This window comes from Macaca mulatta, chromosome 1 (assembly GCF_049350105.2).
Source record: "Macaca mulatta isolate MMU2019108-1 chromosome 1, T2T-MMU8v2.0, whole genome shotgun sequence".
NCBI lineage: Eukaryota > Metazoa > Chordata > Mammalia > Primates > Cercopithecidae > Macaca > Macaca mulatta.
The window spans coordinates 62,775,920-62,801,771 of record NC_133406.1 but is presented as its reverse complement, the minus strand read 5'-3'; the positions used below and the strand labels follow the sequence as shown (position 1 = coordinate 62,801,771).

The window sequence follows — 25,852 nt, the reverse complement described above, 5'->3', positions numbered from 1 at the left end:
CAGCTTGCACAGGCAAGATCGGTGAGCAGTCCAGCTGCTGCAACAGCTGGCAGGGCCAGGCCTGCCTCCCAGTTTTAAATGGCTATACCTGTCAAGCCTGGATCATGGCTCCGTGTCTCCCTGAGTGGAGAAGGTCCTGGGGACCTAGGCCAGAATGAGAGGATCTGGAAAAGGAGAAGGAGTCGGGGCGGTTCTGCTGCTCAGCCCCCAAGGCTGGAATGCCTGCCCAGTCCCCACATACGCTCCCCTCCCTTCCTTCTGAGCCCCTCCAAAGGTCTTGCCCAACTTGAGAGACAGTCTTCTTTGTTCCTGATGGGGAGGACTTGAATTTTGCTAATGATGTTTCTTAAATAACGTTGAATGTTATGTAGATAGACACATCAACCCCTTGCCAGGATATCTTTCCCTTCCTGCCCCTGCCCACGCTGTCCTTGCCTGTCTGTATGTCTGAGGGCTGGTACATTGGCTCTGAGCTCCTGAGGTGAACCTTGCTCTTTGACACCACTCAAGTTTGCCTGGGCTCCAAAGAGAGGCTCTGCAAGTTCTCTCCCAGCAGAAACCGGCAGGAACAGGTCCTTGCCAAGAAAAGGATGCTATGTCTGCTGCAGGGGACTCACGGGCCAGGAAATTGGCTGGCCCAGGAACCAACTGTCAGAAAATGCTTGCAAGGATTGCTCTAGACGGAGACAGCTGTCTTTGTGACTCTATTTTAGGACAGCTGCTACCCTGTGGTAGGAGCTGGCTCTCTGGGGAGGGTCATTAGCACAGGTGACTTGGGTCTCAAAGACTCAGATCTCAATGCAACCAGCATGCTCCATGTGGACGCTGGCAGACACAATAAGTGAAAACAAGAACATTTGCCAAGCCTAGACTTGGATGGGGAGACAGTTCCCAAAGTCTCATCTTCTCACTTGTCTGAAGCTCTCGGTGAAGTCTGGTATGAATGAGTCTGGGGGGATTAGGGGGATCTGCACCGCCAGGCCTTGAGGTGCTCCTGTTCCTGAGGAGAGAGTGGGGTGGGCATTTGGGGGTGCAGGCTGAGGTTTGCTCGTGGGGCCCATTAGCTTGATAATAACAGAAATAATATCTGTTTTGAATGCCTCCCATATGCCAGGAGCTGTGCTAAATGAGTTATCTGAATTACTTGCCCAAGAGGTCCATGTTCTTATTATCCTCATTTTTCAGATGCTGCTCAGTAAGAGTAAGGAACTTACTCAAAGGAAACAGTAAACGAGTGGAAGCCTGGGCATTGTGGCGAAACCCCATCTCAACAAAAAACACACAAAAAGTAGCCAGTGTGGTGGCACACACCTATAGTCCCAGCTACCTAGGAGGCTGAGATAGGAAGATCACCTGAGCCTGGGAGGGTGAGCCTGCAGTGAACTGTGATCGTGCCACTGCACTCCAGCCTAGATGACAAAGTGAGGGCTGGGATCGGCCTCCAGCATCCTGGCTTAGCCACCATGCTGTGGACTCCAGCTACCTACTGTCTGTTCTTTTGAGGTGGGCAAAATAGGGGGCAGAACAGTTTCTTCTTCTTTGATGACAGCCAGAGCCTAGAATCTTCAGTGCAGCTGACCATAAGGGCCGCCTCTCCTTTCTGTGGCCAATCAGTATGACTCCATGTCGTACTGGGACCCCATATCTCAAAGTTGAGTCCCCACAGACTTTTAAGGAGGGCAAGAAAGGGCCAGCTGAAGATAATCAGATGGCTAATCAAATGGCTTATAAATTTGTCTGCAAACATGTGGTGTTCCCTTGGTGGTGGTGAGTGGGGGTCAGAAGGCATTTTGAGGGCCACCCAACCCTGCCCCGACCATCAGCTTCTTCCTACTGTAGCTGCACAAGATTAATAGTAATGGAGTCTAGTGGGTCTCTAATCGATCAAGAAGGGACCTCTAGGCCCCGTCCCTGGGGACAAGTGGGAAGGAGATGAGACCCTGCCATGGCCCCAGGATGCTGCAGCTTTGCTCTTTCCTCACCAGTCCCCGCCCCACCTCTCCTCTCCTGGCCTCTTCAGCCACCAGCATCTTTGCCCAGACCCTTTTCCCGGGAGGCCATGTATTTATGGAGCAGCTCCTCTGCCTGGAATGTAGGGATCCAAGGGCCAGGGGATGCAGTCTTCGAAGTGCCAGTGACCTTTTTGGAAGCAGTGTGACAGTGGTAACAGGACCGTCCATCCACAGCTCTGGGGAAGACTGATATGGCCGTGAGGCAAAGCTCTGCAGACAGACCCGTTTGACACCCAGTCCTGCTACCGAGCAGCTGTGAGGCCATGGGCGAGCTGCATACCTCTTCACCCAGAATGTGGGGATGAAGACACACACCTCACTGAGCTGATGTGAGTGCTGAATTACACGTGAAGTATCTAGCGCAGCAGGTGCTCGGAAAATGCCAGGATCTCCCTTGTGGGATTTAGCCTCCCCCTCCTGTAAAACAAGGATATGAGGCAGAACAGGAAGGGCTGCAAGTAGTTGGGGTGGCTCTGGATTTGTAGTCAAGAGAACTGGACTGTGTCTCAGCTCTGTCACTCCTACCTGGATGACACTGGGCAGGTAACAGAATGACACTTAATTGCCCAGAGAATCCATTTCTTCATCAGTAAAATAGGAATGACCCTACTCCTATCTAGGATGGTAGTGAGGATATGTGAATTAAACATAATGGTTTTTTAAAAGCACTTTGAATTACAAGGTGCCATATCAAATACTGATGGTCATTCCCTCAGCTATGCAATTCAGAAAGTAGGGATTATCTCATCACTCCATATTCTCCCAGTCCCCCACCCTCCTGCTTAGCACTGTGCCTGGTGCATAATGGAGACTCAATAGATATTTGTTGACTGGGTGAATGAATGAAAGAGAATAGCTATAGTAAACATTCAGAGGATGAGGAGAGAGGGAGGTAGGATGTGGGTGAAGGTTTCAGTGGGGGTGGGTGGGTGCATCTTGAATTGAGCCTGGATGGATGGAGAGGAGGTGGGGAATACGTTTCTGTCATAGGGGCATGTGGTGTTGCAGGAGCCAAGAAGTGGGGCCTGGGAAGAGCATGATTTGTGTAATGCCTGGAGGAGCCCAGTTGACCTAGCAGCGGTGCTGGAAGGAAGATCTCAATGCCCTGTCTGCATTTGCCTTCCTAATTTCACATGAGGGCCCAGAGGGGTCTGTGGCCCGGAGGGGCCTAATTATTCTCTTTGCCATTTCAACCTGGAGCTCTTGCAGTTCCTTTTTCAGGCTTATAATAGATGATGCTAATGTCATTATTAATATTTAATAGTAATGATGCTAATAATGCCCTGCATTTATGTGGTCTCTCCAAAGAGCTCAAAGAACCCTGAGTTCTTTTTTTTATGAAACAATTTGGCTAGTGTGGAAGGTGGGAGGGCAGGAGGGCAGGGCAGTAGAGAGGGACTGAGTCACAAAGAAACCAAAGCCAGAAGGGTGAAATGATTGGGCCAAGGGCACAGAGCAGTGGGGGTGGAGCTGGGCTAGGACTGGGTCTGTGGGTTCCCTGCCTGGAGCTCTGTCCTTGACTCCCCCAGGTCATCTGGGTTTAAGGAAGATGTTCCTGGTGGGGGCATCTTTTGGACCTGGTAAGAGCCATGCCATCCAGAGGATATGAGAGAACAGTCTTGGGGGCACCTATGACCCTGGAAGTGGCCTGGGCTGAAGAGCAGATAACCTTTGGCTCTGTCTGTCCTTTACTAAGCCTGCCCAGGGTGGCTAATAGGGAGCCATGGAACATGGGAGGTGGAAAGGGTAGGCGGGGACACTGGAGTCCTTTACTAGATTCTGCAGGCCTCCCTGAGCCTTAGTCCAGACCCCTATTTTCCAGGATCTCTGGGTGTCTGATGTACAACCTCTTGGAAGCAGTTTCAATCAGCCCACGTCAGTGTGGAATCTCGGGGCTGCTGTATAGCGTTACACAAGGAGCTCCTCCATGAAGAGCAATGTCAGTGGTGCCCCCAGGAAGGAGACAGTGCAGAGTGGTTGGAAGGCCTTGGAGTCAGACAGATCTTGATTCCAATTCCACCCACCTTATTGATTGGCTGTGTGACCATAGGCTTCTAAGACTCAATTTCATCGTCTGTAAAGTAGAGGAGAGGCTCTGCTTCAAAAGGCTGTGTGGATCAGCCATGGTGGGGTACACATACATGTTGGACAGTAGTGGAGGAGGGAGCGGGCATTTCAAGGTTCTGGCATCAGTGGAGGGAGTGTCCAGTGTGGGTGATGCCAGCAGTGGCGTCCTGGCTGGACGTTGCCCAGATGTGACCTCAGCCTGTCTCTGCTGGCTGGTCTGTGTTGGCTCCTGCCAATTTCTCAGTCGACTTCTTTAGTCTTTCCATTGATTCTATGATCGACTTGATAGCCTTCTGGTGAATTCCATTTCTGTTTACAATGGCCAAAGTCTATTTATGCTGCCTGCAACTGGGAACCTAGACTGATTCAGGACTGAAAGCTTCTAGCACAGTGTTTGGCACAAAAGATGTGCTCAATAAACGATAACCAGAAATTGTTAGAAAATATTGTATTCATCCATCCTGATACATTGTATCAGATATCGCACCAAGTGCTGGGGATACAGAGGAGAATAAGGCACAGTGAGTACTCGTGAGGAGCTCACAGTTTAATGGTGGGACTGACGTGTACAAATAATCAGAATCCAATCCTGTGAATGCTCTAACCCAAGTTGGCACGAAGCATCATGGAGGGGCATCAGCCTTGGCCTAGTGAGGCTTGGGAGTGAGAAGACATTTTAACTGTGTCTTGAAGGAAGACTCTGAGTTTATCAGGTAGACCAGGTGTTTGTGGTACGAGCTGGAGGAGGCAGGGAAGAGATGGTGCCAGGAAGAAGCAACAGCTTGTGCAAAGGTGACGACAGCGTGGCAGATTTGAAAGGGAGTTGGTCAGCATGCCTGGTGTTGAGGGTGCAAGGAAGGGGTGAGGCTGGAGTAGTAGGCTGGGGCCAGTCCATAATGAGCATTATAAGCCCTTGGGGCCTTTATTAAGCTCAATGGGGAACTGTTGGAAGGATCTGAGGATGTAAGCAACACCTGCAAGGCTGAGACTTGTGCTTTGAAGAGTCTACTGTGGGGTGGCAGGGAGGGTGGAGTGCACAGAGCAGACGCCTACCTGGAAGTGGGAAGCCTGACGAGTCAGGCATTGCAGCAGGTGGTAGATGAGGTGACAGAGACCTGGAAGGGTCCTTCGACATGGAGCTCAGACCTGTGCTGGCCAGCCACAGGTCTTCACTTGGATGTCCATGGGCCTCTCATGTCACCACAGGATATTCGAACTCCCACCTGTGATGGTCAGTTTTATGGGTCAACGTGGCAAGTCTATATATAGTACATGGTTATTTAATCAAACATGAATCTAGGTGTCGCTGTGAAGGCATTTAGTAGACATGGTTAACATCTTCAGTCAGTTGGCTTTAAGTAAGATTATTCTCGATAATGGGGGTAGTCTTCATCCAATCAGTTAAAAGGCCTAAGGAGCACAGAGGTTTCCCTGAGACATAAGCAGTTCTGCCCCAAGCCTGAAGCATCAGTTCATGCCTGAGAGTTTCCAGGCTGCTGGCTTGCCCCACAGAAAACTGACTTGCCAGCCCCCAAATTGTAAGTCAAATTCTTGAAATAAACTTCATAAGCCCAATCATAAACCCTGATTGATACACACTTTCACCCTGTCTATCTGCTCCTCCTGGGTTCCTTGCTGTCTTAGTAACTTGGGCTGCTAACAGAATACCATAGACTGGGTGGCTGAAACAATGGAATTGTATTGCTCACAGTTCTGGAGGCCGAAAAGTCCAGGATCAAGGCATCAGCAGACAGTGTCTGGTGAGGGCTCCCTTCCTGGTGTGCAGATGGCCGTCTTCTCATTGGATCATCACATGGCAGAGAGCAACAGAGCAAGCTCTCTTGTGTCTTCTTATAAGGGCACTGATCCCATTCACAGGAGGTCCACCCTCATGACCTAATTACCTGCTAAAGGCCCTGCCTCCTAATGGTATCACATTAGGGGTTTACGTTTTAACATATTATTTTGGGGGGGACACCTGCCTCCATGAGTGGCACCCTCCAGACTTTTCCATCTTCTGTGGCTCCGATCTCTCCTCAACCCCACCCCTAAGTCCTGCCAACCACTCAGGCCTGCTGACTCTGTTGCCCCCGAAAGGCCTCTCCTATGCATCCTCTGCCTTCCCAGCCTTCCTCCCAGTCTTAGTTCTGGCCCTGCCTAGTTTTCACCTGCATTCTTATGTCCTCACGAGGCCTTCTAGTCTCACCACTCCCATTCACTCTCCAGATCTGCAGTCAGAATGAGCTACCAAAAATGCAAATCAGATCGAGTTACTCTCCTGCTAAAAATTCTCCAGCATCTCTTGCCTCCAGGTAAGATTCCAGGCTCCTTCCCATGCCACACAGGGCTCGTTGGGATAGTGTAGTTTGATCCTTCCTCAGTCTACCTTCTTCTCTTGTCTTCTCCTGACTTACTCCAGCCTGATTGACCCACTTGCCATTTCTGGAAGGGGCTGGACTCTCTCATTTCACGCTCTTTGTGCTGTTCCTTGCTTGTAATAGCACTCTTCTGTCTTATGTATACCTGGTTAAATTCCCCTGGCTCTCAAGATGTAGGCCAGCAGTCTCTCTCCAGACACGCTCTCGGCTCTTCCTGTAGATGGTAAGTGACCCTCTGTAGTGCCCTTATCCTTTCCTAGGCATCCTGCTTACTAATCTCTATGCAGATGGAGTGTCTCCACCACTGCATCTTATATCTTTGTACCCTGAGCAAAGTGTCAAAGGCCCGATATATATTTGGGGTTTTTTTCTGTTGGTTTTTTGAGACAGGGTCTGGCTATGTTGCCCAGGCTGGAGTGCAGTGGCTCGATCTCAACTCACTACAACCTCCGCCTCCTGGGCTCAAACCATCCTCCTACCTCAGCCTCCCAAGTAGCTGGGACTACAGGCATGCACCACCATACCTGGCTGATTATTTGTTTTTTTGTAAAGAAATTTGTTTTTTGTGAAGACAGGGTTTCACCATGTTGCCCAGGCTGGTCTCAAACTCCTGCGCTCAAGCGATCCACCCATCTCAGCCTCCCAAAGTGCTGGGATTATAGGTATGAGCCACTGTACCCCGCCCACTAATACATATTTGTTAAATGAATGGATGAGTGCGTCATTCTGTTCCTCTCTGGGGGTTCACAATGGAGGTAGACAGGTCCATGTTGGGGCACAATTGGCTACTTCTGTCTCCACCCTGGGTGCCCTGGAAGCAGGAGCAGTACCAACCTAAGTAGAACCAATTATCCCAAGCAGATGCAGAATTGCACCAGGGCACACAGCATGGAGAGGGGAGCATGAGCCAGGTTTCACTCTTTATTCACCACCTCAGCCAGGTGTCATCATGCAGGGCCCATCGGAGAAGCTGTCCACCAGGGTCAGAGGATGAGCCCGAGCTGGCAGAGGCTATGAGGTGGATGCAGACCTCCCTGGGAGGTAGACTGAGGTCCAGGTCCACCTTTCTGGATCCCCAGGGTGTGTGTGGTCTGTGCTCAGAAGGGTCCCATGCTTGGTTTAATGCTCTTCTGCCGCTGTCTTGGAATTTACAATAACTTTTGAACAAGAGGCCTAGTATTCTCACTTTGCACTGGACACTGCAAGTTATGTTGCTGGTCCTGCTGAGGTCAGTGGGGTTGCCCCACTGAAAACAGTACCTGGAGTTACTGGGCCAAAGAATGATCCTCCTCCCTGTCCTAGAGGACCAGTCCTCCATTCGCAACTTCAAACCCTGCCCTTGGCTTTCTTAATCTCCTAGGAGCCGGTCAACAGGGCCCCAGGTGTTTCGATCCCTCTGAGATCCTGTAAGCCAGCGGCATACAGTGTGCTAAGAATGCATTTTATATTTTTAAATGGTTGAAAAAATCAGAAGATGTCGTGACACACGAAAATCATATGAAATTCAAATTTCAGTGTTCATAAATAAAGATTAATTGGAACACAGCCACGCTCATTCATTTATGTATTGTCTGTGGCTGCTTTTATGCCACACCGGCAGTTGAGTAGTTGCAACAGAGGCTGTATGAAGATATTCATTCAGCAAAGCTGAAGATATTTACTATCTGGCTCTCTACAGAAAATGTTTGCTGATCCCTGGTTTAAGCCATCCCTCTGTCACCTGCAGCCTAGGAATCAGAAACCAGGGGGATGCCAGTCACTGACACTTAGGTGTTGGGTTTCTTTTTTGCCTTAGCTCAGTGGTTGTCGACCAGGGAGCCATTTGGCAAGGTCTGGAGGCATTTGTAGTTGTCACAATAGGAGTGTGTGTGGGGTAGAAGGTGTGTTGTTGATGTCTAGTGGGTAGAGGTGAGGATGCTCCTAAGCATCCTGCAGCTCCCAAGAAAGCCCCCACCACCTAAGAATTACCCAGCCCGAAGGATCCCCATGCTAAGGCTTAGGGTAGGGCCAGGCCGGACTCCCAGTGGGTCTTATGGGCTGGGGGACCAGCCAGAACTTCTCTGCTTTGGAATTAATTGAGCACTGCAAAGACTGTGTGTGCACTGAGGGAGGGGGCCCTGGGAAGGACCAAGCATGAGTCTTCTCCCTTCCTTGGCACCTTGTGGTTCCTATACCTGCTAGGGGCCCTGGGCAGGCCTCAAATGGAAAACAGCCACTTTCCCTGCAGTCTCCTAAGGTACAGGATAGGTGTCCGTCTGCTTGGCCAGGTGAGCTTGACCCCGGGAGGGGAGATGGTTATCGAGGCTGCCAACCGTGGTCCTAGGAAGGGGTGCCAGGAGCCAGGGATGCAGAGAGGGAACTGGAGGTGCCCCTAGGGGACCAGGTGAGCAGGGTGTCCAACTCAGGTGGAAGGAGCGTGAGGCTGGGAGAGCCTTGAGGAAAAGCTGGCACGGCTCCCACCCAACCTTCTGGAGAGTAAGAAGAACAGATGCTGTGGCTGTCAGATGAGATGCTCCTGGTACTTTGGGAAATGGCAGAATTAACAAAAGGACAGTTGCTTTCAGGGAACACAAGCAGGGGTGCAGTGTGTACAGCTGGGCTGGCCTCTGAGGACTCCTTTTCCTTGAAGGGCAAGGAGCAGGGGTCCTCTTGCCTGGCCTTTGGGCTGGTTTAGATTGGGGTGGTGGGGAGGGAGGATGGAGGCCGAGTCATCGGGCCTGGGGACAGAATGGGGTCAAGTTAGAGCCAGAGCCAGGCCCAAGGCTGCACATAGCTTGGAGTCTCGTAAATGGCAAGGCTGTCTGGAGGTAGTCTCATCTATCCCTCTGCCTCTGGGTCCAGCCTCAGCAGATGGCATCTTGCCGGTGGAGGACCCAAGCAGAGGGGCCCTCAGCAGGAATGAGAATTCATCAGCTGTTACATGCAAAGCCCCCAGAAGAAGCAGACAGTTCTCTTTGGAAGCTGCATGGACAAAGAGGCACGTGCGGGAGGCTTCTGCAGGGAGCCTGCCCCTTCTCCTAGCGGAGAGTGGGCAGTGAGAGTGATGGGGGCGGGGCACGGTGGCTCACGCCTGTAATCCAAGCACTTTGGGAGGCTGAGGCCGGTGGATCACGAGGTCAGGAGATCGAGACCATCCTGGCTAACACGGTGAAACCCCGTCTCTACTAAAAAATACAAAAAATTAGCCGGGCGTGGTGGCAGCCGCCTGTAGTCCCAGCTACTCGGGACGCTGAGGCAGGAGAATGTCGTGAATCCAGGAGGTGGAGCTTGCAGTGACCTGAGATCATGCCATTGCACTCCAGCCTGGGCAACAGAGCGAGACTCCATCTCAAAAAAAAAAAAAAAAAAAAAAGTGATGAAAGTGGTGTGGCCTCATCCTGAATGACCTGGAGGAGAGGCGGGACATTGTGATTAGCATTGTGTGGCTAGAGAAACTCAGGAAGACTTGGCATAGACTAGGCTAGCTGGGTCCCACTTAGAGGCAGGAGGATTAGACTCCATGCTCCTAAAATCCATTAAAAGAATAGGAAAAGAGAAGGAGGATATGCGATTGCCCGTGTGGATGGTTTTAATTGCAATGCAGAACTCATATAGACTCAAAGAAAACTCTTTCTAATGCTGAGATGTGGGATGACAGATAGGAGGCCGGGAGTTGTGGCATCTTTCCCAGGACCTGCCTGCCAGGTCTGGTGGCCACGGGCTGGCTAAAATTCCCCTGGCCAGGGGCGTTGGGGGCACAGCTTTGTCCTTTCTGGCAGACCCAGAGCTTCCTTGCTCCTGGAGCTGCAGCAGCTGAAGTATGGGGTGGGAGATGGGGCGGGGGAGCCGGGACTACCCTGCCCTCTGGAGGCCCTGGGCATTAGCCCAGAGAGCCTTCAGCTGAGGAGGCCGCTTGCCTGTCTGCAAAGTGCACTGGCTATGGGTTAAGCCCATAACTGGAAGGGTGGGCAAGGCCAGAGGGCAGGGGACAGCAGACAGCTCGGAGGGTTCATGGCCTCATTTGCTGGAGTGTCATCCCTCTCCCTGTCACAGGTCTCTCCGGGGCCAGCTGACAGATGCGCCCTGGAGGAGAGCGGGGGGCCTCCTCCCCATGGCCGGCCTCCCCTCTCTCCTACCCCCTTTCCTGCTGGCTTTCCCTGAAGCCGCTGCATTGTTAGCTGCAGGCCTCTGGGGACAGACTTCAGATGGAGGGGAGCGGGTGTGTGTTTTGTTTTGTAGGAGGGAGTCTCTGAACCAAGAACCTATTTGGCTAATGAAGTCGTAATTACTCCCGGGCTCACTAATAGGATGAAAGCTGGGGGCTCACTGAAAAGCCACTGATGGACCTGCGAGAGTGGTCTGAGGGCTCTGAGGAGGGGCTGGAGAATGGGAAATGGAAGGAGGTGCACGTCGGGGTTAGGGAGGGGGAGGAAAGGGGGCATAGAGGCCCTGGTCTGGAGTCTGCCTGCTTCTGGGAACCAAAGTCACACCTACATATTCCTCAGCTTAGCATTGGATGAACTGCCTGAGATTTGCCTTCCTGCCTGTGCTTGCCTTAAACTTTCCCCAACTGGCCACAGCCCCAGCTGCCCGCTTTCATAGGAGGATAGGGGGCTGTGGAGGGTCTGGGGCAGCTGAAAATCCCAAATGATTGCTCTTTGGCTTTGGAATGAGTCTATTTCTAAGTTTGTGTATTTTTTCCTCCCAGAAAAGCCCTCAGCTCTTTCAGATGCGGTCTGGTGGCTGTCATTTGAAATGTGAGTCTGCTTTCTCTGAGGACGCATTAGCTCATGTGGAAGGTGGGGTGGTACATTTGCTGTGCGCTGTGGGAGCCAGTTTTGGATTTAGCGCTTGATGTGTGGAATCTGTAAGACAAGGGGAGTGGACCTGGGCTCACTCCAGCCCTGACATTCCATGGGTCTGAACCACAGGCACATAACTGAGAGGGGACTGGGGGCTCTCCTGGGGCCCTGGGTGGGCCCTGTGCACGTCCCCCGCAGTCAACTGGCAGCCTCACCCACGCCAGCCACGCCAGGGCACGCCCTGCAGAAAACTTGGGAAGGAGGTTGATGCAGTGATTTGGAAGGAAAGATTTTCTGTGTGTTTTTTGCTTTTCATGGAGATTGTTGCTGGGACTTGGTAGGGAGAAGGATGGAAGACGTCAGCTTCTCTGTGCCTCAGGGCTGACTGCATTGATGTTGGTCTTCACCAGACCATCCTTCCCTGAGGAGGGGTGTTGTCAGCGTTGAGAAGGAAGGAACCCCGAATGCCTATGGCCTGGAATAAGCTCTAAGCTTGGGAGTCAGGCTCCATATCTTGGAGTAAAATGACCCCAGGGAGGTAACTGCATCCACGTCCACGGGGACTGGTGCTGTGGGGCTTGTGGAAAGGACGTTGGCTGAGTCCTGTCCTGGGGTCATTCTCTCTTGGGACAAACCCAGGACCTTGGACATCCAGCCTTATCCTCTTCTGCCACATGGGTTGTCGGGTGAGTTGAGGGTCATGCTGTGTCCTAACAGCCAGGCTGGAGCTAGAAGGAGCGGGAGGGAGGGAAGTGAAGGATGGACTGTCCTTTCTGATGAATGAGGGTGGGTTGCTGGGCTTTAACGGGAGACAAGAGCACTTAGGGGACTTGGGGAAAGTTAATTAATGGGGCTGTAGTGTGAACCCCAGCTCTCAACACTTATCACTGGCCCTTACATCCAGCCACCTGGAACCTGGTAAACTTGCTTTTAGGATGGGAAATATTCCCTGCCCCCTCCGCGCCCCAACGCCAATACTCCACGGACTAAACCACTAGCTGGGCAATAAATACAGTAATGCAGACAGCTTGAGTACAAATGGGATCTGGTTACCCTGCAGGGACCGCTGGGTCCCAAAGATCAGTCAACATGTATTTATGGACCCCCCCACACCATGTGTGAGGCACAGGACTGGGGGACACAAAGGTACAAGAGGCATGAAGTACTGGCCCCGCCCTCCACAGGTTTGCAGCCTGGCCAGATACAGGAGAAAGTTCCTGCAATATCAGACAAGTCCCTGCTGGAGGAGCAAGAAGATTGAGAAACGCTCTCAAGAGAGACAGCCCTATGGGCCAAGGGGATTATGAGAAATGGATTTGAGCCTGCTTTGAAGGATGGGGAGGATTTTCGAAGGAGGGTTTTGAGTCTGGAAGAACATTTGGGTAGACAGCAGAGGGGAAAGTGTAAAGTGATTCATTCATTTATTTAAATTTAATACATTATTATATAGTACTTACTATGCCTCAGACACTTTTCACATTTCAATTGATTTGATCCTTACAACAACCTACAAAGTAGCTACAATGACAACCCTTATTTTGTAGATGAGGAAACTCAGGCAAAGAGAGGTTCAGTCAGTTGCCTGAGGTCACACAGCTAGTGCCTGACCTGTCTGCAGAGACCTGGCTCTTACTTGGTACTTAGGACACATTTGGAGAAAGCTGAGCGCCTGTGACTTTGCTGCCCCCTCATCACGTGACCACGAGCTGCCTGGCACCTACAACCTTCTCCTGGGCTCTCTTGGGACATTCAGGAACCTGCACGTCCTGCTACCCAGAGCGGAGGAGGGGGCGAATGGTTGCGGAGGCATGTTGGAGAGTTGGCAGAGGCTGCTCTGGCATGATGCCTTTGAGACACAGGCACCAGGGCTGGTTCTTCACAGGGAGGCCCATTCATACCCCAAGCACAGTAGTGAAAGTGGAGGTTTTTTAGTCAGACTGAACTGGCAGCTAGTTCTGGCTTTGTCATTTACCTTGGGCAAATTATTCTGCTATTTGGTTGGGGTGCAGTGGCTCATGCCTGTAATCCCAGCACTTTGGGAGGCTGAGACGGGTGGATCACCTGAGGTCAGGAGTTTGAGATCAGCCTGGCCAACATAGTGAAACCCCGTCTCTACTAAAAATACAAAAATTAGCCAGGTATGGTGGTGAGCGCCTGTAATCCCAGCTACTTGGGAGGCTGAGGCAGGAGAATCGCTGGAAACCGGAAGGCGGAGGTTGGAGTGAGCTGAGATCATGCCACTGAACTCCAACCTGGGTGACAGAGTGAGACTCTGTCTCAAAAAAAAAAAAAAAAAATTATTCTGCTATTTGGAGTCACAGTTTCCTCATGCATAACAGGATGTAAAGCTACCTACGTCAAAGGGCTGGTGTGCAAGCTAAAAGAGAGCATTTGCATAAAGTGCACATCACTGTGCCTCACGCAGTTGGTTTCAACAATATTCATTTCCCTTCTCCTCTTAAGTCACTTAAATGTAAATGTGTTGTGACCCAAATACCATCTGCTGCCTTCTTGCCTCTTTGACAGCAATGTATAAACAGCTCAGTTCCCTGCCAATTCCATGGACTGTGAAAGTCCAAGCCCCCCTTGCAAATTTTGCTAATTCCTGGGAGTTGGTTCATGCTCTGATCCCTCTATTCTTCTGCAGTCTCTATGCCCCGCATCAATTTGGATGTAAAATCCAGCAACTTTGCTAGCTTGCATAAAACATCCATTCACAAGAAGCAAATTCACAAATGTAGTAGGCTTGATTGCCAATTCGGGGGACTTGAAGAAGGGTCACATCCAGGCATACACAGCTTTCTCAGTGTGTCCCTCTCATCTGGGGGCCTCAAGTATGATGTCTGCATCAGCATCACCTGGAGGGTTTGTGAGAACGCAAATCCCAGAGTTTCTGATACAGTAAATCTGGGGTGAGGCCCAATAATGTGTTTTTTAGTAGAGACGGGGTTTGAACATGTTGGCCAAGCTGGTCTTGAACTCCTGGCCTCGAGTGATTCACCTGCCTCAGCCGCCCAAAGTGCTAGGATTACAGGCATGAGGCACTGTGCCCAGCCAAGAATGTGAATTTCTACAAGTTCCCAGGTGGTTCTGATACTGCCGGTCTAGGGATCACCCTTTGAGAACCACTCCTCTAATCTCCCTTCTGCTGTTTCTTGCTCCTCACTTGCTGCCCCCTGGATTGCCCTGGAGATCCAAAATCTCACCCTCTCTATTATGCAAAGCTCTCCCCAGATGCTATCTGCAACCTCTCTACCCAGATCAAGCCTGGACCCTTCATGTACTAGGATTCAGCCTTTTGAGAGGGCAGTTGGGGTTTTAAGCACAGGAGATGTCCTTGCGTGTGTTTGTTTCAGTGTGGGAGAATCCCTGTCCTCTAGCTGCTCACTCTCTGCAGTGGTCTCTGCGCGAAGCTGAGCAGTCAGAACTCTTGTTTGGGTTCAGTGGGGGTGAAGTGAGTTTCCAGTGAACTCCAGCCAGGGCTGACGATCTGTGTGCAGACTCAGCCGAGACCCAGGTCTACACAAAGGCATGCTTCTTGGTGGTGGTGGTGGGGAGGGTGTGGAAGGAGGGAGTGTGTGGCTGGGGCTAATCAGCAGCAAATTCTGGGGTGGGAATGGGAGTGAGGGTTGGGGGCTGGGATCTGGGGGCTGGGCTGTTGGGCCGCAGCTGTGGCTCCAAATTGCTCTGAGGCCCGCTGCCTGGTCGGTGCTCCAGCAGAAACTGACATCAAACAAATGGGCTCTGATGCATTAAGTGGGGAGGCGGATGCTGAAATGGGTCCCCCTCCCCCGCCTTTCTCCACCTAAAATAATGTTGGACAGGAGAGACCTCCTTGATGAGAAAAGCTGTAATGAATTCCCAGATTCCAGCCCTTTGTGGGCAGCTGGGCAGAAGGGGGCACAGCCTTCACTCTTAATAAAGATGGGAAGATGGCCTGTGCCCTCCCCACTGGGTCTGCTAATCCCACTCCAAGCTGGAGATTAGCATTTCTAATGGGCTGGGAGGTGCAGCCTTCAGGAGACTCAGGGATGACAGATACTCTGGTGGGTCCCTGGGGCTCTGAAGAGAGGCGGGCGCTTTGTCTGGCCTCAGTTGCATCGAGGTTGGCTTTCTTCAAACAACACGCTTGCCTTATCTCTCCACTTCCGCTCCATCGAGTGGAGGTGCCTATTCTAGAAACTGAGCCGATGGATTGCCCCCACGTGTCATATCCAAGAATCCAGTATCCAAAGAGGATGATATGAAAAGCTTGAATTCACCCGGCCAGTATTTTTCAAAGGAATGTTGTCTCACTCATGTATTCATATTCATTCATTTTGTCCCTCAGTTGGCACTTGCTACGCGCCGAGCACTTAACTGTGGATGCAGGTGAAAAACTCTTTTGTACTGGGGATGTTCACAGTTTAGTGAAAGAAAGATAATGAGGCCGGGTGCAGTGGCTCACATCTGTAATCTCAGGGCTTTGGGAGGCCGAGGTGGCAGGATTGCTTGAGGCCAGGTATTCAAGACCAGCCTGGGCAACATAGTGATACCCCATCTCTATAGAAAATAAAATAAATTAGCCGAGCATAAGTGGCAGTGCCTGTAGTTCCAGCTACGTGGGAGGCTGAGATGGAAGAATTGCTTGAGCTGAGGAGTTTGAGGCTGCAGAGAGCTGTAATAGTACCACTGCACTCCAGCCCTGGGTAACAGATGAGACCTTATCATTAAAAAAAAAAAAAAAAGAAAAAGACAATGAACGTCGTATCCCAGACCCCATTAGACATAAAATAGGTGCTCTAGGGGCACAGTGAGGGGGTCTAAACCAGACTGCAAATGTGTGTGTGTGTGTATGTGTGTGTGTGCAGGGCTGTTAGGGCAGAGAGTGTTCCCTGAGCTGCCTTCAAGGAGTCTCGGAGGAACGGCCTATAAGGAGAAAAGGGCCTAGAGGGGCTTGGAATGGGGAAGAGGAAGGAGAAGAAGAGGAGGAAGAACTCAGAAGGATTGGGGAGTGGTGTGGAAGGTCAAGAGAAGAGTGTGTCCCACCTTTTGGGACCCACCTTTGGACCATAATTTATCCATTGAGCCCATATTTATTGAGCCCTTTGCCCAAGACACTCTAATGTTGCTTTTGTTTACTTGACTTTCTCTCATGACAGTCTGGGATTTCTACTTATCTTATGCTGTTAATTGGCACAGAGTAGGTTGTTAATACATACTTTTGAATTGAATCGAAAACCCTGGGAAGTGTGAGAATTTTTTGCTGTCAGGGAAAGCTGGAAATAGTTGGAATGGATAGAATTTGGGGTACTTGTGGGGAGTGGTGAAAAAATGAGGATGGAGAGGTGAGGGTCAGATCACCAAAGGTCTAACATGCCAAATCATGGAGTTTAGATTTTATCTAGTGTAGCTAATGAAGGTTTCAAGTAAAGGAATGACATGATCTGATTTGTATTTTAGAAGCTCCCTCTGGCTACAGTTTCGTGAGGGAGTAGGCAACACAGGAAGCAGGAACACTCAATTCAGGCCACGAGAGCTTGGACTAAGGGTGAGACAGTGCATATGGATGTGAGGGACAAATTTCAAAGACAGCGTGTGAACTTGAGAATGATGAGAAAGGATATTCCTGCCAGGCGCGGTGGTTCAGGCCTGTAATCCCAGCACTTTAGCAGGCTAAGGCAGGGTAGATGGCTTCAGCCCAGGAGTTTGAGACCAGCCTAGGCAACATAGTGAGACCCTGTCTCTAGAAAAAATACAAAAAAAAATTAACTGGACATGGTGGTGGGTGCCTATAATCCCAGCTACTCGGGAGGCTGAGGTGGGAGGATAGCTTGAGCCTGGGAGGTCGAGGCTGCAGTGAGCCGTGATTGCACCACTGCACTCCAGCCTACGTGACAGAGGAAGACCCTGTCTCAAAACAAACAAACAAAAAACCCCTCAGAAACAAAAGAGAGAGAGAAAGATTCTTTCTCATATTTCAAGGAGTAAAGAGGGAGGTTCAGAGGTGTGTGACTTCCCCGAGTTACCCAACAATTCAGGAAGAGCTGGACCTGGAAATAAGGTCCCATTTTAGCCTAAGCAATAATCCCTCAAGTCAATGATCCGTTCTGAGGACATTTTTTTTTTCTTTTTTGCACCCACCTTGTCAGTTCTGAGGACTTTGAAGGAAGAGTAAACACAGGTGGGTTGGACAGTTACTCAGTGGTTCTTTGTCAGAGACTTGGGTTTGCATTTTTAGGGGAATTCATTTGCCCTCATTCCCCATTATAGCCTATTCCTAGAAACTATCCGTTAACTTTCTACAAGAGCAGAACCACCTCTTAGTGCTCACTCCAACCTCCACACCACCCCGAGGAAAGGGAGGGCGGAGGTTACAATGTCTGGGGGTCCCTCATGTCTTATCCTGCCTGGGCGAGGCTCTTTGGCCACTCCTCAGTGAGAACCAGCACACCTACGGATATGTTGTGGTGCTATCCAGGGGACATGGAGAGAGCCAGGCACTGCCTCTCAATCAGCACGGCCCCCTCTGTCTCTTTTCCATTTTTTTGTTTTTGAGATGGAGTCTCACTTTGTTGCTCAGGCTGGAGAGTAGTGTCACGATCTTAGCTCACTGCAACCTCCGCCTCTTGGGTTCAAGTGATTCTCCTGCCTCAGCCTCCAGAGTAGCTGGGACTACAGGCATGTGCCACATCACCCAGCTAATTTTTTTTTTTTTTTGTATTTTTAGTAGAGATGGGGTTTCACCATGTTGGTCAGGCTGGTCTCGAACTTCTGACCTCAAATGATCCACCCACCTCAGCCTCCCAAAGTGCTGGGATTACAAGTGTGAGCCACCGTGCCAGGCCCCTATTTGGTTGCTGGTCAAGATTCCTTTGAGTCTACTGAGAGGAGTTTTTGGTTTGTAGTAAGTTGTTTTATTTATTCTTTCAACAATATGAAATGTCTACCTTGTGCCAGGCACAATGCTGGGCATACGCTGACATTCGATCTAAGGGCAAGCGGTGCAGAAGGATAGAAGACGGGGCATCATGGCAGATTTCTCTCATTCTCCTAGCTTCCCTAGCATGGCACTTGTTCAATGGTGGATGTGCACACTCATCACGTTGAGTCAGAGGGTGTCTCCACGACTGTACACATTACAGATTCCTATATCAGTCACACTATGTTTAAAACACAAATTGTGCAAGTGAGTCTTCCAGAGTAAGGACAACTTCTAGAGGGGGGATGGTATGGTAGAATTCTGGAAGAGTGTGCTGTCTGGCACCCATGAAAAACCCTTTGATCCACTTTTGCCATCAGCCCTTTGACATCCCTCTTCTATCCACTAACAAGAACAAATCAAGAAAATGAGCAAATCACACGGCAAGAGTACATTTTGAACAACTTTTATTATACGTTTAGTGTTCTCTATACAAAAGAAATCAGTTTTTTTACAGTGATTCAAAAAAAAATTCAGAATAATTTGGCCTTTTCATTGCTCATGCAGTCAGTTTATAAGTCCATGTATTAGACGGTCCTCCATGGCCCAGAAGTCTTCCCTGCTGAAGGTCGTGCGTGACACCCTCAGATACGCATCTGTCACTGACAAAGTTGGTTAATGCAAAATAACTCGCAAAAAAGGAAAGAACATGATGTGAGAGGGGTTAAAACAAGGTCTGGCATGGAGTTAAATGTTTAACCAATGGAAAAAAGATCAGACCAATTTGTGCGTGTGTGGATATGAAGGAATGGATGGAGACGTTGGGGAAAAAAATTCCCCACGGGAAAGAACAAATTGGAATGGTGGGGGATATGGGTGTGTGGTAGGGGCAGGGCAGGAGGTCCTCCGGGGTCCAGCATGGGTCGGGAGTGGGAGCAGGACAGAAGGTGGCCACGTCACAGGTGACTGATGCTCAGCTCAAGGGGAGTGTGAAGAGGTTGGCAAAGAGCTGGGGAGCCGGGCAGAGGGACAACACTGACTGAGGACACTGCAGTGGGGAATCAGAAAAAAAGGGGCAGCTCAGGGACATCTGATCTGCCTCATTTTTGAAAAAGAAACAGAGTAGTGCACAAAATTCTGGATATCTTCTCCCAGAGTTTTGTGTTTATTGCTTCACCGAAGTCTTTACATCTGTTGAACTCCAGCCCAGCAAATCCCAGGGTGGCAGCTTGCATGGGCCCTGCTGCCTCTCTGCACCCTCTGGCCATGGGCAGAATGGACAGAGATGCCCTCACTTCTGAGGAATACAGCACGCTGAAGGCCCGATGTGTTACAAAGCAAGAGACACCATTCTAGGGGGTACAGTCTAGGGTTCACAGTAACAAACACCAATCAGCTATTCTATTCCACTGGCCCAGGTCTGCCCTTAATTGCATGGCTGGGTGAACCACAGACTGATCAACAGACAGACTGATCTTGGTCTAAGAAAAAATCCTGTTCATCTTTCATTTTGGGGGCATGTAGGGGATGTGGGAGAGGCAGTAAAGAGGTATGAGAGGGTGAACCAGAAGGACAGATCTTAATACCTCTGTTTCAAAGGAGGCAGCTGTGGTGAGATGAAAGAACACTGGACAAGGAGTCAGAAGGCCCAAGTTCAAGCCCTAACCTTACCTTAGTTTACCAGCTATGTGATCTTGAGCAAAAATCCCTTCACTTCTGTGGATTTGCATATCCTTGTCTGTACAATAAATCATTTCAATGAGATCAGCTCTGGGATTCCTTCACATGCTGAAATCCGATTCTGGTCCTAAGCTAGATGCCTTTGTACGTATTTCATTTCCATTCTTCTCATTATGGAACACCCATTTAATACTAGTATGCTGACAGGAGGAACAGCAGTTTCAGGTGAGGCTTGAGACACTGTTTGGTGGGTGCTTGTGGCTCTCCTAGATGGTTCTCCTTTCTCTCTGATCCCTCTCTGAATGTGTCTCAGGAAGGCCCATTATTAGTAAGGAAGGGAAAGAAAGGACACTTCCCTGGGCTTGGGCTGTGCAGGCTGGGGACAGCCACAAAGTCTGGCTTGAACTCACATGGGGTAGCCCCTGTCTAGGTTAAGGGAGGGGAAGGCTAGGAGATGGTCAAGGGAGGGCGCTGGTCTGACTCTGCCCGGCTTGCCTATGCCTCCCAGGGCCTTGGTCTCCTCCTGACACATCAAGCTCTTTGTTTCATTGTTTTGAGGCCTTTTTTTTTTTTTTTTTTTAAACAATCAGGGCCCTCCTCAATGCTACTCCTCAGCTACTACGCAGAGCTCAAGCAGGATCCTTTGCCAACTAATGGGATAGACCCAACCGCAACCATGAGCTTGTGTGTGTTTGGCGGGGCTGGCCGGAGTGGTGACTGGGCAGGAAGTCAGTCTGCACCAAGGTGTCAGGAGCGGGGAGCGGTGCCCTGTGCCGGCCTCCCAGGAACCTGCTGCCCTCCCACTGAGAAGGGATTCTCTGGCACCAGCCCCAGCCCACGGAAAGCCTGAGAGGCTTCCTCTCCTCAGAGAGTTAGCAAAGCAGCCTCACAAAGACAGACAAAAATGTGCTACGTCCCTGCTCCTTCCATCAAATGGGCTGTTCGTGATGCCCTAAGACTTGGCCCTGCTCCAGCACAGGGCGCCAGAAAGAGACCGCAGCCCGTGCCATTGCTGGGGCAGAGTTTCCCACTCCTTTGGCTCAGATGCTCTCTCTAGGTGCTGCCAACAGGAATTACCTAAATAGGTCCCAACCCTGGTGGCCTCTCCCGCTCCTCTAACTTGCATTCCTCACCCACACAGAGCCCTTTGCATCTCATCTCATGCAACCTGGATGTGGACTAACCCTTTGCCCCAAGAGGCAGAGCAAAGAGGCTCAGGAAGCAGGACTGTTTTTCAAGCCACACCATGGTTCTTGACTGCTTTGTCCTGCCCAGCCTTGGTGACCAGATGGACCAAGTTCTCCCTCAGAATCCCTCTCTTCAAGCTCATAGCCATCAGTGGCTTAAGCAATAGAGGGAAGAATGCTCCCAACTCAATGGCCACTGTGTCCCAGCACTTGATTTCAGGACTGTCAGCCCCGTGAGGGCAGGGACCACATCTAACTCACGCGCCATGGTATCCACAGCTCAGGCCTTAGTTCAGACTGGATTTCAGAGTATTTGCTGAATGAATGAATGAATGAATGAATGAATGAATGAATGAATGGACAAATGACAGCACAGGAAACTACAGCTCTTAGGGCTGAGCACACAGGTGGGATTGCAGCCCAGTCAAAGGAACTTCTAGAGTTACTGTAAGATGCCCAGCACTTTCCTCCCAGCCAGCCAAACTGGAGTGCCGATGGTAATGGTGCTGTCCTGGCTTCATTGTTGGTATGTCTTGGGGTAGTTGCTTGGGAGACCCAGCTGGCAGGGAGTGCTGGGCAATTCTGCTTTCGTGCTGAGCTGGGCTGGACTCTGACACGGGCTCCATGGAAAACGCACTCTCCTCTTCCCCAAAGGGGCTGCCTCCTGTATCCTGCAATCCCCACGCCAGCAGCGTTTGATCTCTCTGACCACCTGCCTTCCTTGCTTGGGGAAAACTTAATTCTTCAGCCTCAGATTTGCTTCTGCTCAGACGGGTGTGATTGCATGGTGATGGGGGGTAGCTCTCAGCACCCACAGAACAGTAGCCTGAGAGAGGGCTAATAGCATTTTCTTCATACACAAAGGACAGTGCAGAGCCTGGCAGGACACTGGAACGAGGTGCAGAGGCAGGCTGTGGGCTTACTTCTCCCCAAGACCCTTACGAGGGAAGCAGCCTTCCCAGTCACCAGGTGGTGTGGCAGACTTGCTCACCGTCCCTTCCTGCCCTAAGAGCTTGCTTTCAGTGCAGTGAGTTCACTGGCATGTACGGTGCAGTATGGAATGAGCGTCTGAGAAACTGACTACTCTGCTCAGATCCAAAGCGTTTTCTGGAAAGGCCAGTCCTTTAATTCAGCTCACAGGCACACTTCCCTGACATTCCCTTCAGGGACAGTGGGCCTAGTATCCAAGCAGGTGTTGGAGGAAAGCTAGGGGAGGGGCCCTCCAAGCTCACGCCCCACCCCCTGCTGTTTACCCTGTCCCCTTGCACTGTGATAAGCTGCCCCTCAGGCGTCCAGGCAGCAGCCCTGGCTGAGGCTTGGCCCAAATGACCATCACACACTCTCAGGTTCAAACAGCCTTATTGGCTCAGTTCTGGGCTATGATTTCTTACCAGCAGACAGAGAGTGTGTGTCTATGGGCTTGACCTTCAACTGAATGATTATTAATGATGCAAGCATTGCTAATACCTTTGCGGCTTAAACATGTGGCAAATGATGCTTTAATAAAGTCACTGAAGGACAGAGCCCTGGTCTGGCCCAGGCCCCCTGGCTAGCAGCTGGAGGCTCAAATCAGAGGCTGTGCCCATGGCAGCTGATTCGTTCCTGGGGATCAGCTTCACCCTCCTGAAACTGACCGGAGCTACAGAAACAGCTAAAGGGTTCCTCTTAGACTCAAGATCTCCCCCTCTCCTTCTCTGTCTCTGAGGCTAGGTACCTTTGGTTTCAAAAATGCATTAGGTGGGGAGGATGAAGGCAGCACCTTCGGTCTGACAACTGCAGGTCTGCGAGTGTCTCCATTTGGGGTGACTGGTGAGGACGTGTGTTGGGTGGCCGCTTCTGGTCCTGCCGGAACACTTGCATGGGCTGCCCTGCTCTCCTGGACACGGACATCGCTGGAGGCTTCAAGGCTTGCAGGGAGGGGCTGGGAACCTGGGAACTCCAGGGGCAGATCAGCGCTGCATAAGGCATACAATGAGCATTGAGTCCTCCCCAGGTGGGGGCATCACAGCACTGAGTACGGTGCCACCACAGGTCCCCTGATATGTATACACCCCAATGAAAGGGCAGACTGGCTCAGTCTTGGGGCAAGTCCCCATCCACATACCATGTCAAACAAAAGCCTCAGTGTCCTACAGAATTGGCTGAGAAGATGATATCTATCTGCTAGAGGTGGAAGGGGAGCAGCGCCTTATGCCCCAAACGCACCAGCAAAGCTTTTGCGTCACAGCATTCCATCTCCTCCAGGGTGGCAGCGTGGGCCCCAGCCACGTGGACAGGTGCCCTCTGGGACAGAGTGGGTGTGGCCCTCTATCTACATCCTGGGTTTCACCAGTGAGGAGGAAGGAAGTCCAAACCCAGCCTTTTTCTTCTCTCTAGAGGTAAGCAGAGTTCCCCCAAGACCAGACACCTGATTTTCTTCTGCTTGAGGTACACAGTCACTGGCGTTGAAGTCCTTCCTATCAGTGCTCACTCCTGTTCCTCAAACTTCTTCAGAGTCAGTGCAGCTCACATCTTAGATACTCCAGAGAAAAGGGCAGGGGGGGAATGAGGAGCAAGAGGTAAACACACCTCCCAACCGAACCAGAGAGCAGCAAGGAGGCCTGCACACCCTCTCCCTGCCAAAAATACTGTCATTTTCCAGAAAAGAGCCAAGCCCAGCTCAGCAACTGACAAGGCCGAGGCAGAGGGGTTGGGAGCCAGGGGAGGCATATGGCGAGAAAGGCATCCTTCGGAAATGCATTGGCCCAGAGGTGGTTTGAATATTACAGCCTGTCTACATGTTCTGGTACGGATTCAATCCATTTTGCCTATCTTTGTGGTCTCCTGGGGGAGAATCTACTTTTTCTTTCTTTTCCAGGAACACTTTTTCAAAAGGAAAAGAAAACGGAGACATCGGGTCTGGAGGGGAAGATGCACAAAGCAAAATTAAGACAATGAGAAGTCCTGTAACCAACAGAAACGGTGAGCATGTGCCGAGGCCAAGGGCGGGCAGTGTGGTGGAACGCTCAGGGGTGGCTGTGAGACTGGGCAAGGGGCCAGGCTCCCTCTAGCTGAGCTCAGCCACGGCTCCAGCTCTCCCACACTGGTGGCACCCGGGGCTGAAGGGGGGTCATTGGGAGGGGGCTTATGGGTGGCTTGGTGGTCACTGATCCTCACAGCTTGGCAGACCCCCATATCGTACCCTTGTTACTGAAGGTGGTGGCTTTGTGGTAGGTCTGCAGTGGTTTAGTTTCCCCCTCTCCCCTCCTCCCACTTGCAAAGTGGTGGCTGTGCCTGGGTGGGCTCCGTTAGGCCAGAGAGTAGATAGCATTGACAGGTGACGTGGCCTCTGAGCTTTCGTTGCCCTCTGTTTCCTCCTTGTCCTTTTTGACGGTGTACTGGCCGATGAAGGAGCCGTCTTCATTGAACTGGCCCTCGCCACCCTCGCCATAGTCCACCAGGCTGTCGTCACTCTCCTGCTGCTTGATGGTGCCGTCCAGAGATGTCTGACTGCCCTGCAGAGGCTTGTTGTCCTCATCACTGGCCAAAGAGAGACAGAGAATCTCAGGTGGTGTGGGATGGGGCAGCCGGCCTCCTGCCAACACATGTCCTACACAGCTCAGAGAGGATGGGACCCAGGAGACCACCCAGTCCAGCCCCCGCTTCACCCTCCCCTGTCCAGTCTGCTCTACAAAAGGGAAATGGAGGCCTAGAGAGGACAAGCACCTTTTCTAAGGTGAGGTTGCAAGTCAGGTAGGGCAGGGAGTGGAGCCCATGCTTTTGGGCTCCTGGTCCAGGTCCCTTCCATGAGACTGGGTCCCTGTCTGTGGTGGGAGTGGATAGAGGATGGCCACCCCATGGTGAGGCAGAGCCACTGCTTGTGAGACCATATGGGATGGTTCTAGTCCCGAGTGTGTCACTGTGTGGTTTTGTGACCTAAGCCTCAGTCATCAAGAGGGGCTGGCCCAGCTTTGATCTCCCAGGACCTATGACTCTGTAGGGATACACTCTCACCTTGACAAAAAGCAAGGCTTTTAAAGGAAGAAACCTCTCCCCTGCCTCTCTGCTTCTCTGTCTTAGTGTGTTTCGCTGAGCTATCTGGTTGATCTATAAAAAGATGTTATTACTTTGGACCTAGCAAGTACAGGTGTGCAAGAGTAGTGGGAGGGAGGCGCACACAGGTAAGCAGGTGATGCCAGCAAACGTGAGAAGATAGCAAGGCTCAGAGGATCATGCCTAGCCCCTCTGAGGCCTACAAGCCCTGGCCCTAAGCTCCCCTTGTGCAGGGAGAGCTGGGAGGCTGCCAAATAAAGCTGCATGGGCCGCTGGGAACAGCTGCCCAGTCAGGATGTCTGCTGCACTCCCGAGGAGGCGTGGGCTGCTCCCTGAGCCAGCGTCTGTTCAGGCACCATGTCCCTTCCCTTGGCTGAAAAGGCTCAGAGCAGGCACCAGGTGGTGCTGGCTGCACTTCAGAGGTGAGCCCAGTTCCTGGGCAGGAGCAGCTCAGGATGAGCAGTGGGAGTCTGGGTCTCAGGGACCATAGCGGTGCCAGGCGGTCTGAGTAGACACACACCACACCCTTCCTTGCCCCCAGCTCCCCACCCACCCCCAGTCCTTCCTGGACATGGGGAAGACAACCAGCTGAGTTGCCATTACAGTGGGCAGTGCGTTCTCACTTCTAATAGCAGTGTCGGGCAAAGACAGCTGTCAGAAGAGGGCAGCGAGCCAGGGCTGGGGCTGTGTTAGAAGACGGAAAGCTATTAGCTCACTCCCTGCAGTGCTGCCCCATGAATACAGCCTAACTGTATTCTGGGACAGCCGTGCGTTGGGAGATGTTGTGAGGGAGGCAGCTCTCTGGGGCTGTGCT

The 25,852-nt window shown here is 51.3% G+C and overlaps 1 protein-coding gene across 25 annotated transcripts in view; it reads right to left on the bottom strand.

Annotated features, from left to right (window-relative positions):
- Positions 1–18,589: 18,589 nt before the first annotated feature.
- NFASC (neurofascin) overlaps positions 18,590–25,852 on the bottom strand; it is a 200,828-nt gene continuing 193,565 nt past the window's right edge. For all 25 annotated transcript variants that reach the window (XM_078004025.1, XM_078004018.1, XM_015119315.3 and 22 more), the window contains one exon: positions 18,590–24,525. In XM_078004025.1, coding sequence (XP_077860151.1) covers positions 24,294–24,525 — 232 coding nt within the window. In that variant the 3' untranslated portion in view covers positions 18,590–24,293. The remainder of the gene's footprint in view (positions 24,526–25,852) is intronic.